The sequence below is a fragment of the Peromyscus maniculatus genome, chromosome 7 (genome assembly GCF_049852395.1).
Source record: "Peromyscus maniculatus bairdii isolate BWxNUB_F1_BW_parent chromosome 7, HU_Pman_BW_mat_3.1, whole genome shotgun sequence".
NCBI lineage: Eukaryota > Metazoa > Chordata > Mammalia > Rodentia > Cricetidae > Peromyscus > Peromyscus maniculatus.
The window spans coordinates 16,220,647-16,236,895 of NC_134858.1; the positions used below are offsets into that span (position 1 = coordinate 16,220,647).

Genomic DNA, 16,249 nt, shown 5'->3' on the forward strand with positions numbered 1-16,249 from the left:
AGACCCAGAGTGACAAATACTGTATTTTCTCTCATCCACAGAACTTAAAAAAAAATAAAGACATGAAAGTAGAGAAAATGAGGCTTTAAGGGGAAGGAACCCAACAGAAAGAAGACAACACAAGGTAAAGGTATGTGTGAATATGAGCAAAATGTACTTTATACACATCTGAATGTTAATGTAGCTCTGAAAATAGTGTTCTTGCCTAGCATGCATGACGTTTCAGGTTCAATCCTCAGCATCACACACTCCTTAGGAACCACAGTACACTGGGGCAGAGATAGGATTGAAAGTTCAAGGTCATCTTTTACCACATGTCAAGTTTGAGGACAGTCTGAAGAAATACATGAGACCCTATTTCAAATACATGTGCACACACACAACAAAACAAACATGAAAGGAACCTAAACACTTTTCCTAAAACACGCCAAGTGGCCAACAAGTGTATAAAAGGATGCTTGAGAGGCTGGAGTGTAGTTCAGCAGTTCTGAGCACTTACTATTCTTACAAAGGACACAGGTTTAATTATCAGCACCCAAATTAATTAGCTCACAACATCCTGTAACTCCAGCTTTCAGATCTAACACCTTCATCTGACTGCACATACAGGTGAGAACACATACATACACGTTAAGTTATGTGGGTTCTGTATCATGTGTCAAAATTCCTAACAGAGGCAATATTTAAGGGAGGAAAGGTTTGAAGTCATGGATTCAGAGGACAAAATATATTGTGACAGGAAAAGCATGGTAGCTGGAATGGTTATGTGGCAGCAGGAGTTAGTGGTGGAGACTGTTCACATCTTGACAGATCAAAAAGAGAGATGGACCAAAATGGTTGGCAGGTACACAACCTCAAAGACCCATCCCTACCCACAGCCTTCTAGAACAGTGGCAGCAGCTAGGGGAGACCACATGTACGAACACATAGAATTGTAGGGGATATTTCACTTTCAAAGCACACTAGTTTCAAACAAAATTCAAAATTATACTAATCTGGCTTCAATTATACTATATTGGCTACTCTTCTAGAGGACCTGGGTTCAATTCCCAGCAGCCACATGGAGGCTCATAACCATCTATAACTCCAGTCACAGAGGACCTTCTGACCTTTTTCGGCAACAGGCATGTACCTGGTGCATACACATACACACAGGCAGTATATACACATATAAACAAACAAAACAGTTAAGCAGTGGTGGCGCACGCCTTTAATCTCAGCACTTGAGAGGCAGAGGCAGGTGGATCTCTGAGTTAGAGGCCAGCCTGGTCTACAAAGTAAGTTCCAGGATAACCCTCTGCATTATCTCACACTTGGAATCTAAAGAATAAACTGAAGTCACAGAAGTAAACTACACAGTGGCTGCCAGTGGTTAAGGTTTAGGAGAAATAAGAAGATAACCATTTAAGAATGCAGACTTTCTGAGTAGCATCAGGACAGCATATTCACCACCGTGACAACAAGGAACAATAATTTACTGTCACTGAAAACTGGCTAAGACATTAGGTGTTGGTAAAGGGGGCTGTTTTAGTTCCTGACAAACAAAGACTCTGTAAAGCCTAAGATGGCCTTTCCTGGTTACACTCCGAGAGAGAAGTCCCTGCCACATCAATCACCATTCTCTAAGATACATATAAGCATCTGTTCTGAGGGCCTACAGAACTCTGTGTTTTCTAGTTTGCTAAGACATTAGGTGTTTTCATATCAAATATAAAATATAACTCAGTGGGCCAGCAAGTTGGCTCAGCAGGTAAAAATGCTTACCTCCAAGCCCAACCACCTGAGTTCAATTCCCAGGACCCATAAGGTGAGGAGAAAGCCAGGTCCTGAGTTGTCCTCTGACTCCACACGCATAATGTTGTCCACCCACACCCCCAAATAAATAAATGTAATTAAAAAAAAAAAAAAACTATGTCAGGTGAGGAATATATTCAATAGTTTGGATCTAGACTCAGTAAACAAAATTAGTGCCAATTCTAACTATTAATATAATGCAGTATTATATTAATACTTAATGTATATTTAAGGCAGAATTGTAAGCTAGAGGTGTCTAGATTATACAATGAGACCCTCTCTCAAGAACTAAATAAACTCAACCTGCCTAAGAATTATTTTAAAAGTAAAGCTTGTAAGTTTAATGTGAAATTTCTCATAATGCACACTGTGAAATTAAACACAAAGCATTCCCTGACTCTTAGATTGAATGTTATGTATAGATTTATTAGATTCACTTGGTCTCAAGTCTATTTCAAGTACAGTTTCCTTAGTGATTTTAAGACCCAATGTTAATATGACTTCAGCATTGAAGAGAGTACTAAAACAGTCTTACACTCTCATCATAACACTATTTCTCTCCACATATATACTAATATTTGCTTTCCACACTTGGGTGTTCTATTTCAGGGATCATATCTTTAACAACCATATCACCCTTACAATAAATAGACCTTTTTCGGTCTATTTATGCCCTTACAAATAAAATTAGTCACTTATTGGAAGCACAGAGAAGTCTTTCTATACATTATCAGCCAAGCACAGTGGGCCATTACTGAAGCCATAACACTTGAGAGGTTAATGCAGGAGGATTATTAGTTTGAGGTCAGATTGCACTACACAGTGAATTCAAGGCCAAGCCTAAACTACACAGCAAGACCCTGTCACAAAAACAAATAATGAAAAATTATTATTTAAGACAATTTCAATCTCCTGATCATTTCACAAAGTAACTTTTAAAAGGACCACACAAACTGTGATCAAGAATGAGTTGCAAAGATGATTTATGCAAATAAATAAATGTGATACACTGAATAACAGTGAAAAAAAACTGTATTGCAGAAAATGTAAAGAATCATGTAACAACACAGAATATCAACTGATGGTAACAAGAGTCAATAAATTAGATAGAAATGTACTTAATTATAATGGAAGCATATGAAAAACAAATACAGTTATCATTCAGTGTTACAAAGCTCAAACTTGTCAAAGACAGGCCTACCTACCTTTCCTTCTTCTATTCAGCAAATACTGGGAAAAGCCTAGCTGAATCAATTAGGATAAGAAAAGAAAAAAGTCACCCAAGGAAAGAAACTTGTTTCAGGTGATAGGGTGTCAATACAGAAAATTACTCTGTGAAAGAAATTTTAAGAAACTCATAAAAGTTCAATAATTTTCAAATCAACACAAAGTGTCTACACACTACAAATTTAAAAAGCAAAAATATTATACACCCTATAAAACTGCATAAAACGACAGAGAATAAAATTAAACGGAAAATCTAAACCACTATGAACAAGACTATAAACACTGGCAAGGTATCCCATGCACACTGAGAGAATCACCACTGTTAGAATGTCCTTCCTACCCAAAGTGCTTTGTAGAGTTATTGCCATCACATTAACAATTCCAACAGCATTTCTCACAGGCTTATGAAAAAATTCCCAAGTCATAAGGAACCAAAACCTTTCAAAGTAGGCCAGACTTAAATAAAAACAAAAATTTTAGGTTTAACAATGTATTACAGGGTTGGAGATGAAGCTCAGTTAGTAGAGAGTTCACTTCGCATGTGTGAAGTCCCAAGTTTGATACCCAAGCACTGAACCAAAAACAAAACAAAACAAAAACAATGAATGTGGTGGTGCATACCTGTAATCCTACCACTGGGGAGGTAGAGGCAAGAAGATCAAAAGTCAAAGGTCATTCTTGACCATTTAGTTAATTTCAAAGCCTAAGTTCCATGAAACCTTGTCTCAAGGAATAATTAAAGAAAAAAATACATAGGCAGTAATCAAACATTACAATATTGATACAAACAACATAACAAAATAGTTTAGATAAAACTTATAGTCATTGCTAGGCATAGTGGCACATAACTTTAATCCCTGCACAGGTGGATCTTCATGAGTTTGAGGTTAACCTGGTCTACTTAGCAGGCCAACCAGAGCTACAGAGAGAGACTATCTCAAAATCAAAATAACAACAAAAATCTTATATAAGCCCGGCAGTGGTGGTGCTCGCCTTTAATCCCAGTACTTAGGAGACAGAAGCAGGCGGATCTCTGAGTTTGAGGACAGTCTGCAACACAGAGTGAGTTCCAGGACAGCCAGGGCTACACAGAGAAACCCCGTCAACAAAAAACAAACCATAAAACCAAAAAAAGGTCAAAAACAAAACCAAAACTCTTATACAGTCAAAATAATTTCAACAATGAATTTAGAACTATAGCTTGAGGGTAGAGCACATGCCTAGCATTCATGAGGTCACAAGTTCAATTCTAAGCACCAAAATACAAAGGTTGATAACCAAATTTTCAAAAAAAATATCATAACATTAAAAAGTATTTTGAAAGAAATAAAAGAAACTGAAAAAATGGATAGGCAAGCAAAATAAGTGCACCACTAACTATGGGGTGGGTGTGGTGTGTGTGTGTGTGTGTGTGTGTGTGTGTGTGTGTGTGTGTGTGTGTGTGTGTGTAATGATATAAACTCAGAGGTCAAGGAAAAAAGGAAATAAAATTGAATAATAGTAAAAGAAATACAGTTAAATTGGGTAGGCTGGTTCATACCCAAAATCACAGCACTCAGGAGGCGTAAGGAAGAAATACTGCTGCAAGTTTAAGTCTAGCCTGGTCTACACAGTGAGTTCCATGCTATTTTAGATTACATAGTAAGATCACCTCCAACAAACAAAACCCTGAAAATAAAATCTAAAACTGTGACAGAATAAAACTGTAAAAAGAATGCTTCTTGACACACCAGCATAGAATTCTGGAGTGAACATGAAGAATTAGGGCAACATCAAACTGAAGACTTTGCAAAGCAGAGCAGAAAACAAATCTGCAAAGGCATGTACACGGAAAAATATCTGCAAACCATATATATTACAGTGGGGTCTATGTCTAAAATATAGTAACCCGGGTAACTTCACAGCAAAATACATTGATCTTAAAATTCATGACTGAAATTAATATTTTAGCAAAGACATACTTACAGATTAGAAAGAATCAAATACCATCTCATATTTTAAAATGGCACATAGAAAAAGTAAAAAGATAAACAATAAATTGATAGTCATTACAGAATAGTACAGACATACTGAATTAAAAGTACATTTATCGTTACTATAACAAACCCATTTTGGGGATTGTGTCTGAGGACATAAGATCACTAATTTAAAGAGATAGCTACACTCACAATTATGTAGCAATACTCCCAACAGCCAAGGTATGGAAATTAAATATCCATAATCATGCCAAAGGATAATTAAATATCTTAAAATGAAATAACTGACCATAACACAGCTTTACCTTGAGGACATCATATAAACTAACAGAAGCCATATAGAGAGCTAGGCATGATGGCACATGCCTGAAACTCCAGCACTAAAGTCTGAGGCAGAAGGTAAGTTTGGGGTCAGTTTGAGCTACAAAGTAAGATCCTGTCACAAAAAAATAAAAAACCTAGGTAGTTAATACAGATGCTACATAACTTAACAAATAGTCTAAAGAAAAGCTGAACTCTAATCAGAGAATGAGATAATGGCTACCAGTGACTGGGAACTCAAATCAAGGGGTTGTATTGGTCAGATCCAACCTACTTATGTAAGTACTTGAACACTCTGTAAAAACACAGTGATTTCAGTGCTAGCAAAGTATATACTAAGATAGTGGACAGAGCCAGGTATGGTGGCTTGTGCCTGTAATCTCAGCACTCAGGAGACTGAGTCAGGAATGCCATGAGGTCAAGACCAGTCTAAGCTACATGATTTTCATACTAGTCTAGGTCACAAAGTAAGACTGACTCGAAAAAAAGACAAAAGGGAGGGAAGCAGACAGTGCAGAGGACGAAGCAGACAGTGCAGAGGACGTACATGGCACAACAAATAAAATAAAAGTAGTGAGTAGATGAGAGTTTGTGTTCATTAGTTCACAATGCCAACATGGGACATATACTAGACACTAGGTATAAACAATAGTTTTCAATCATACAAATAGGAATATTTTAAAAAGGAAAACCTATAATGGAACTTAGAAATTTATAATTGAAGTCATAAAAATACACAAATATAGAAATATTCAAAGTTCATCTAGAAGCACCCAGGAAATCTATGTGTTGCCATCCAAATGAAGCAAATCCCCTATTACACATACGTAGTTTGTGTTCAGTCTGTAAACACCACATAAAGTCAAATGTAAAAAGTTATTTCCCAAACTTCAGAAAGATTTTTTTCTCAACTGTGAGATCACAAGTGAACAAAACTTAAAATCTATGACATTTCTATATGTCTTGCATCAACACACATGGAAACACTGTTTTCATTTCCTATGCTACAAACCTTGACTGAGTTCACATATCATGAGATTTTGATTTCTCCCATGATCCTTAAACTCAGAGCATCCTCAGAATGAGTTTTTACAGCAAATAGTGAAAACTGAATGCTTTCATACATTACTTATTATATTAATAAAACTTGTATAGACCAAATTCTGATTGCAAAAGATTGATCAAGGGCCTCCAGAACAATTTTCTGAATTCCTTACATTCAAAGGTTTTCCCCCCAATGGGGATTTTCATGTTTATTAGCATCAGAAGTAGTGAAGGCTTCCCCACGTTCCTTATATTCATATGGTTTCTCTCCTGCATGTTTCCGTAAATGTTTATTAAGGCCTGAGTGCTCTGTAAAGGCTTTTCCACAGTACTGGCATACATAGGGTTTCTCTCCAGTGTGAATTCGCATGTGAACTCGAAGGTACGAGGACCATAAAAATGACTTTCCACATATTATACACTGAAAAGGCTTCTCTCCAGTGTGCGTCCGCATATGAACGGGAAGATAAGAAGAACATGTAAATGTTTTTCCACATACAGTACACTGAAAGGGCTTTTCTCCAGTGTGAATTTTCAAATGCACATTAAGATAAGAGGAAGAAGCAAAGGCTTTCCCGCAGTGGTCACATTCAAATGGTTTCTCTCCTTTGTGACTTCTTATATGTGCAATAAGGCCTGAGGAAGTGCTAAAGGCTTTTCCACATTCTTGGCATGCATAGGACTTTTCGCCAGTGTGATTTCGTAAATGTATAGTAAGGCCTGAACGAGCAGTGAAGTCTTTCCCACAGTAAGTGCATTTATAGGGTTTTACTCCAGTGTGAATTCGAAAGTGAGTCTCAAGGGATGATGAGTTTCTAAAGGATTTTGTGCACACCTTACACTGAAAAGGTCTCTCAGAACTGTGAGTTTTCATGTGTACAGTAAGTTGAGCAAAACTAATAAAGCCTTTCCCACATTCCTTACATTCATAGGGCCTTTCACCAGTATGTGTTCTTATGTGTTTAGTAAGGCATGAGCGCTCAGGGAAAGTTTTCCCACATTCTTTACATTCATATGGTTTCTCTCCGGTGTGAGTTCGCATATGAATACGAAGATAAGAAGATCGTGTAAATGTTTTGTCACACTGATTACACTCAAAGGGTTTCTCTCCTGTGTGAGTTCTTAAATGTCCAACAAGAGATGAGGAATGAGCCAAGGCTTTCCCACACTGGTAACATTCAAAGGGCTTCTCTCCTGTATGAATTCTTATATGTTCAACAAGGCCAGAAGATGTACTGAAGGCTTTCCCACATTCCTTACACTCATAGGGTTTCTCACCATTGTGAATTAGTACATGCTTAGTAAGGCCTGAACGTGCTGTGAAGTCTTTCCCACAATAATTACATTTGTATGGTTTTATTCCAGTGTGAATTCGAAAGTGGGTCTTAAGGCATGAGGAATTTCTGAAGGTCCTTGCACATACCTTACACCGGAAGGGCTTCTCACCAGTGTGAGTTTTTATATGTTCAGTTAATTGAGCAAAGCTGGTGAAGGCTTTCTCACATTCTGTACATGGATAGGGCCTCTCTCCAGTATGTTTTCGTAAGTGTATCGTAAGCCAAGAACGGCCACTGAACGCTTTCCCACATACTTTACATTCATAGGGTTTTTCTCCTGTGTGAGTTCGTATGTGACCTAACAGGTAAGAAGAACGTGTAAATGCCTTCCCACATATGTTACACTCAAAGGGCTTCTCTCCAGTATGAGTTCTCAAATGCGTAGTAAGGTAAGAAGAAGATGCAAAGGCATTCCCACACTGGTCACACTGATATGGTTTCTCTCCTGTATGACTTCTCATATGTTCTGTAAGGCGTGAGGGCTGAATAAAGGTTTTCCCACATTCCTTGCACTCATAAGACTTCTCTCGCGTGTGTTGTCGTAGATGTACAATTAAGCTCGAGCGCTCAGTGAAGGCTTTCCCACATTCCTTACAGTCGTAGGGCTTCTCCGAGGTGTGGCTTTGCATATGGATATTAAGGTAGATAGGATGTGTAAAGATTTTTTCACACTTCTTACATTCATAATATTTTTTTTCAGTGGGAATTACAACATGATCGTCATGGCTTATAGGATGAGTAAAAGCTTGCTCACACTGCTCTGATTTGTGAAGATTCTTTTCACTATGAGAAGAACTATGTGCCTGCAGTTCTAACTGATTAACGAAAATTTTCCCACATTCGCAGCATTCAAAGGATTTTTCCACAGTGCATATTTTCTGGGAAACATCTGGAGTCACGGTGAAGGGTTTTACACACTGGTTCAACTGAAGAATGTTCTCTTCGGTAGAATTTTCTTTAAGTGGTGGCAAAAAGTCTTTTCCATACAAATTACACTCTGAAGTGTTCTCTGTATTTGAAGTACTTATGTGAGTCTCAGGGCATGAATCTTCATTGAAAACTGTTCCAACTTGTATAGAGTCACCAAGCACCCCTCTCTTGTGTTCTCTTCCCTATTGATAAAGGGTAAAAAGATGATTAAAGGACTTTTCAGGCTTGTATAGGAATGTATACTTGTGGGAATTCTGATGCACTAATTTATGCTGAATACATTGGTTTACTACTATAATCCCAACACTCTGGAGGCTGAAGCAAAAGTCACAAGTGAAGGCTATTTATTTTAAGTGCTAGTGAGCCCCTCTCTGATAAAAGGAGTAAACAGAAAAGGAGGGAAAGAGAAGAGTTCCCGTGCCTGTGATAGCTATTTCTACCAAATATCTTTCATTTATATCTATTTTATTAATGAATTCCTAATCTTCCCTGAAATTGGACAGTAAGAAATACCCTTGTTCCCCCAAGGAGTTATGTCAACCATGCTCCTGGAATGGCCCTATATAATACACCAAGGAAGTTTGGTTAGCACAAATTCAAATTGATAGACTATTTATATTCTTAAAAAAGGATGTAGAGTTGGAGTGGAGAAGTGAAGGTGAATCTTGGAGGACTTTAGGAAGTGGGAGTTGATTATTATCAAAATACATTATATGAGATATTCTCAAAATTTAAAAAAAAAATTCTGGGGCTGGAGAGCTGGCTCAGAGCACCTGCTGCTCTTCCAAAGGACCCAGGTTAGTTTCCCAGCATCCACATGGCAGCTCACAATCGTCTATAACTCCAGTTCCAGGGAATCAGATGCCCTAGTCTGTTCTCCAAAAGCACCAGAAATGCACATGATACACAGACTTATGTGCAGGCAAAGCTCCCATAAGCATAAAAGAAAAGCAAATTCATTTGTGAGCCTTACCAGTTGCACTCCATTTGACACATCGGACCGAAATACATCCTGCTGAAGTGCTGTCCCTTTTGTCTGAAGGTGCAGTTCCCATTCTAAAGTGAGACCGGAAAACATATATAAGGATTTGCACGACAAATGGAAAGTTCAATTTTTAAAAACAGGCACAAACCCATCTCATGTGGCCAGGGGTGGTGGTACACACCTTTAAGGAGGAAAGGCAAGCAGATGTCTGAGTTCAAGGTCAGCCTGTTCTATAAGTTGAGTTCCAGGCAAGAACTTCATTTACATTTTTTTCATATTGAAACACATTAAACAATAAGGCAAAGAGAGATTAAAGCATCTAAATCTAAAATATGGCAAACACAGGATATGGTGTCAAAGCTGTAACAATTAAATTTTTCTACTAAAATTAAATGGGATGGTAAATAGAGAAAAGGGAAAAAAAGTACATCACAGATGCTATACATTAGCTTTTTCTATTAAAATTAAATTGTGTTCCAAGGACCTCAGATTCAAGGTGGTCCTTCTAACAGTTCCCTTGACACACTTCCAAACATAAGGAACTTGACAATGACAAGAAATGTTTTCAACAAATACTAACCTTGGAGAATTCCTTGCTCCATTACTGTCAACTCTACTTTCCGCTCCAACCAAGAGATCAGGCTAGGTTTGAACAACTGACCTCCTAAACAGAGACAAATACATCAATGGAAAAGTCTCATAAATTCCCCAATGATAGAAAAACACATTTCTCAAGAAATATTTAAAATTATTAACAGCTCAGAATACAAATATTTATGCTATTGGTGACTAGAAGTTTTCTGTGACCCACCAAACCCACATTCATAACCAAATGCACATTTAAAAGACACTAGTGAAGACCAAGTCTGTTGATGTAATCTCATCACTCACAAGGCTGAGGCAAGAGGATCAAGACTTTCAGGCCAATCATGGCTACAAAGCTAAATAGTGAGACCTGTCTCAAGCCAAAAAAAAAATGGTTGAAGTACAGTGTGGTGATATTTTGTTTGTGACCTAACAAATAAAGCTTGCCTGAAGATCAGAGTGTAGAGCTAAGCCACTAGTTAGCCATAGAGGCCAGGCAGTGGTAGCACACACCTTGGATCCTAGCCCTTGGAATCTCACACTTTTAATTCCAGCACTAGAGAGGTGGAGACAAGAAGTGAAATGGCTGGGCAAAGAGAGGAATATAAGGCAGGAGGAGATAGGAGCTCAGCTCCCTTTCAGGCTGAGAACTCAGTAGAGGTAAGAAATGGCTGTGGCTTCCTCCTCTGTCTCTCTGATCTTTAAGCATTTACCCCTATATCTGATTCTGGGTTTTTATTAAGACAATTAGGATTTGTACTATAGTAGAGCACTTGCCTAGACTGTATAAGGTCCTAAATTTAATCCCCACTACTGCCCATAAACAAATAAATACTATTAATGGCATGTAATGGTCCTATGCCTCCATTATTAATGAAAATTCTATGCTTTAAAAAAAATGTAAAATAAAATGCACTAAATTATTTCTTTCAATAAGATCTAGTATAAGTAATGAAAGTTTTATAAAGTTACTACCACCCCTGCTCCCCAGAGATACAGATCAAACCCAAGGCCACATATATCTAAACAAGCACTCTACCACAAAGAAACATACCCAGCCATGGGTCTGCATTCTTATATGAAAAAAATGATAGCACTAGTCCTTCAGAAACAGATTCACAAAAATTGTTAAAATAAAAACAACAGCCAGGTGTGATAGAGCACATCTGTAATCTTAGCTCTCAGAAGACTGAGGTAGAATGCTGAGACCTTGAAGTCAGCTAGAGTTATAGAGTAAGACCCCGCCACAGAACAAAAATCAGAAAGAGAAAGAATATCAAGATAACACTATTAGTATAGGAATAGTGATGCTACTAACGATGATTTAGTTGAGAACTACCATGGTGGGATAATTATATTAAGGAAAGAATTTCATCTGCTATTTCCCACTGTTTTCTGAGCTGATATCACATTCTAGAACACTATTTTTATCTTATGAATCTAGAACAAATGATGGCAGTCTTACCTACTGTGGCCAGGTTCTGGTAGTTCTCCAGCATCACATCTCTGTAGAGATTTCTCTGAATAGGATCCAGTGAAGTCCACTCTTCCTGGGTAAAGTCCACAGCCACATCTTCAAAGGTCACTGCATCCTGAACCATCACATAAACACCAGCTTGAGCAAAACAAACATCATCTATGCTCACTGGAGAATGACAAAGTAATATCCATACCTATAAAGGAGTCTGAGGTTCCCATAATCTATCTCAAGTCTCAGTATTTCTAGAGCATCTCTCTATCTACACTCACTCTCTACACCTTTTATACTCACGGATTTTGGCAGCTCTTACAAATAAACTTACACTGCCCCAACTACACAGGGAACTCTATTCATCCTACTCTCCTATGCTGTGACACGCTCCCAAGCATTTCAAACTTGTTATGTGATTATAAATGAATTTACTTCTTTAAAAACGGGGATTTTCATCTTTATCATTTGTCAGAACACATAAAATAATAAACATTTAAACACTAACAGAAGTCAAGACACATGATTACTAAAATACTGAAATATTTTCAGGGTAATCCCTCACCTAAATATGTGCCCTTGGGGAAAATTCAACCAAGCAATCAGTCATGGCATGGGTTTTTGGTTTGCTGATTTGTTTTGCTGTGAGGGCAAGTCTACCTATGAGAAAATGTCTTCATGGCCAATTTCACATTAACTTTAGATCCTCTAATACTCCTCTTCAGAGTACATGATAAGCGATCATTCCTTCTACCAAGAAACCCATTTCTCTTCATGTCCTGACTTCTTACAAAGAAATTTATCAATCCTGGCTAAGTGCATAAAATAGGAAATAAACTTTTTTGTTGAACTTACCACCTGCTGAGTCTCCATGAAGGTATGTCTTGTCAAAAAATTCTGCTCTAGTGCTAAATCTTTGGTTTGTAGTTGTTTTTCTAATTCTGGAATTGAACCCACAAAATAAGATTAGATTTAAATAACAGAACAGTATAGCAAGTTAAAAGTATCTCCATGGTTTTCTAAATAAACCTGGTAAGCAAACTCAAGATTTAGAGGAAATTTTGCTACATATAATTCTGTTAAAACTAATACATGGTAATAAAATAAAAACTTGTCACCAAAGAGAAAAAGGAAGAAATATCATGAGAGTACAGCACAGTATGATGATGCACACCTACAATCCCAGCACACACGAATCTAAGACTGGAGAATCAACTATTTAAAACTACACCATAATAGAAAGAGAGAGAGAGAGAGAGAGAGAGAGAGAGAGAGAGAGAGAGAGAGAGAGAGAGAGAAAGAAAGAGAAAAAGCATGCATTTGAGGCAAATCCCAGGAGACTGTTTTACACACACACACACAGAGAGAGAGAGAGAGAGATGAAAAAAGAAAAGTTCATAAAACAATGAGTTTGGCACTCCAGGAGGCAGTCAGAGAGAAGTGAATCTCTTGCCTCGAGTTCAAGGCTGGCCTAGCATACAAAGGAAGTTCCAGGCCAGTCAGGGACAAACAGTAACTCAAAAAACCAACCAAACAAAAAAAGATAATGAACTTGAAACATAAAATGCTATCTCATTAGACCTAACTCCTCAGAGGTCTGCTAGTACTTATTCCTGTTTGAGGCAGAGGAATATGGTCAGTGTCTCCTGTAGGTGTATACAAGGTTTCACTTGAATCTTGAATTAAGGACAGTGGTTAAATCAGAATAATAACTAAGTTGCATTCATACATTATGGTGTTGAAGTAATTGATTAACTTTAAGTCATACTTTATTTTTGAAGATAATTTTGATCATTTTTGCCCAATATAAATATGAAATTTTTAAGGAGGAATAATTAAGCTTGAAATTTTTTTTTAAAGATTTATTTATTATGTATACAATGTTCTATCTGCACATATGCTTATAGGCCAGAAGAGGGCACCAGATCTCATTATAGATGGTTGTGAGCCACCATGTGGTTGCTGGGAATTGAACTCAGGACCGCTGAAAGAGCAGTAGGTGCTCTTAACTGCTGAACCATCTCTCCAGCCCCAAGCTTGAAATTTTTAATCAAGGTTTTTTTTCCTATGAAGGTGGTTGATTTTAGAATTTGAATTGCTAATGTACCTCTGTACATTTTACTTAGATAAATATCTGATAGTCTTATCCTCTGTTTAAATCTTATTTATTTAGCGCATACATTAAAAATAACTTCTGGGGCCAGACGGTGGTGGCGCACGCCTTTAATCCCAGCACTTGGGAGGCAGAGGCAGGCGGATCTCTGTGAGTTCGAGGCCAGCCTGGTCTCCAAAGCGAGTTCCAGGAAAGGCACAAAGCTACACAGAGAAACCCTGTCTCGAAAAACCCAAAAAAAAAAAAATAATAATAATAATAACTTCTGGGAAAAAAAATGCTATCTCATTAGATCACGGGATTTTGGGGGAGACAAAAAGCAACAACAGGAAAACTGATGATATATGCCACTGGTCACTGTTGTTCTTCACAAACATTCACCTTGAAGAACTTCTCTCTGTGTGCTCACCAATTCTTCTTTCAAACAAGTCAAAGCACTGGGTTTGGTAAGTGTCTGACATCCTATACATAGAAAAAGTTGCATTAACAGGAGATGACAAACTTTTCTATGTTTCAGTCTATAATACATTTGGGTCTCAGGTAGCCCAGATTAGCCCCTCAAACTTGCAAGCCTACTGGGATTACAGGATGCACAATCAAACCCAGTTTTTGGTCTACAATTCTAATAAAAGCAGTAATTATTTCAAATGGACCAAAAAAGACAAAGCCTTATCCCATGATCCCAAGGATTTCTGACCACTGAAATACAAATCAATTTCATATTTGTATTTCTGAAGCTCTAGCAATTTAATCAAACAGACAAAAATTAATCACAGCAATACTTGCTAGGCAATAAAGCAGACCATTAACTTATAAATATTATAGTTCATCTAATTCAGATAAAGTCATAAGACAAATAGAACACTAACTAGAAAGTACTATTCAATAGATCAAAGATGGCAACAAGAACATACATTTCGACAGAACTAGATGATACACATTTTAAAAACCACCAGAGTGGGCCATCAAGATAGTTCATTGGGTAAAAAAGTTTCCCATGTAACACTGACAATCTTAGTTCAATATGCAGAACCCACATCTTCACTGACAACATCACACTTGGGAAGATGAAACCTCAACTGAAGAACTGACTCCATCAGATTAGCCTGTGGACATGTTTCGGAACCTTTGATTGCTATTTGATACAAAAGGGCCAGGTCTGTGTAAAAAAAAGTAGATGAGCAAGTCAAAGGGAGTAAGGCAGTGTTCCTCCATGGTTTTTGTTTCACGGTCTGCCTACAGGTTCCTGCCTTGGCTTCTCTTGATGATTGGACTATAACCTTAAGCCAAATAAACCTTTCCCTCCCCAAGTTGCTTATTTACTCTGTTTTATCACAGCAACAGGAAGCAAACTAGGACACCAAATATTAAAAAGTCAGATGCAAAGGCAGACATCTGTAATCCCAGCCCTGGCACTCCTAGAATGAGATGAGAAGCAGAAAAAGGAGAACTGGCCACAGTGCAGCGGCAGAAATGAGAATGAACCTTCCTCCCACAAGATGGGAGCAGAGAACTGACTCCCTGTGTGTTGTCCTCTGATTTCCACATGGGTGTTGTTGGCACATGTGCACCTGCACTCACACACACAAAACAATAAAAATAAATAAATCTTGTTTTTGTTTTTCTAGACAGTTTCTCTGAGCAGCCCTGGGTTGTCCTGGAACTCACTCTATAGACCAGGCTAGCCTCAAACTCAAGAGATCCACCTGCCTCTGCCTCCCGAGAGCTGGGATTAAAGGTGCATGATCATCACCACCTTAAATCTTAAAAAAAAAAAAAATTCTACAGTGTGCTAGGGATGCAACTCAGTAATGAAGCACACACATAACAGTTATGAGACACTGGAGTTTACTATAAATCCCCATTAAACTAATATCATATGTTTAAATATTTTTGAAGAGAAACTGTTGTCACTGTTATCTCATTGGATTTAGCAAAGATCCTAAACATACTAAGTACATAATAGGTGCCTGCTCCACATGAAGCATCTGTCATATGAGAATAACTACCAACTTACCTACAGAGACCAGGTTTTTATAGTCCTCCACTGTCACATCACTGGGTATGATGTTCTGAGTTGGATCCTTTGTAGTACACTCCTCTTGAGTGAAATCCACAGCACCATCCTGAAAGGTCACCAAATCCTAAACCAATGCTTGCTTCAACCAAGTTAATATCCCCACCAATCATCCCAGGAGACTAAGGACAGGGAACTCAATGCCTATAGAGAGAGCTGTAAGCTCTCCCGTTGCCTACCCTGGGGTTCCAGGGCCCTAGACTAGGCTTCTCTGTATTCACACTCACACTCTGTCCATCCACTCTAACCACGGACTTTAATGACACATTTCAAACATTCTCACCTCACCACACACTGACCTTTCTCGTCTTCCCTCTTTTTAATAACATTCCTGGACATACTGTATAAATCGGGTAAATATGAAAAACAAAGTCTTTGAGAAAATGATACTT

General features: G+C 37.9%; 1 protein-coding gene across 10 annotated transcripts in view; it reads right to left on the minus strand.

Moving 5' to 3' along the window:
• Window positions 1-2,760: 2,760 nt before the first annotated feature.
• The window catches only part of LOC102916229 (uncharacterized), a 44,670-nt gene continuing 31,181 nt past the window's right edge, over window positions 2,761-16,249 (minus strand). For 5 of the 10 annotated variants that reach the window (XM_076575742.1, XM_076575744.1, XM_006987045.4 and 2 more), the window contains 7 exons: window positions 15,798-15,906; window positions 14,162-14,242; window positions 12,523-12,608; window positions 11,665-11,791; window positions 10,195-10,278; window positions 9,603-9,685; window positions 2,761-8,811 (listed from right to left, as the gene is read on the minus strand). In XM_076575742.1, coding sequence (XP_076431857.1) covers window positions 6,538-8,811; window positions 9,603-9,685; window positions 10,195-10,278; window positions 11,665-11,791; window positions 12,523-12,608; window positions 14,162-14,242; window positions 15,798-15,906 — 2,844 coding nt within the window. In that variant the 3' untranslated portion in view covers window positions 2,761-6,537. Of the gene's footprint in view, window positions 8,812-9,602; window positions 9,686-10,194; window positions 10,279-10,505; window positions 10,611-11,517; window positions 11,612-11,664; window positions 11,792-12,522; window positions 12,609-14,161; window positions 14,243-15,797; window positions 15,907-16,249 lie in introns of those variants that run through there. The other 5 variants (XM_076575748.1, XM_076575747.1, XM_076575749.1 and 2 more) reach the window with 3 other exon arrangements.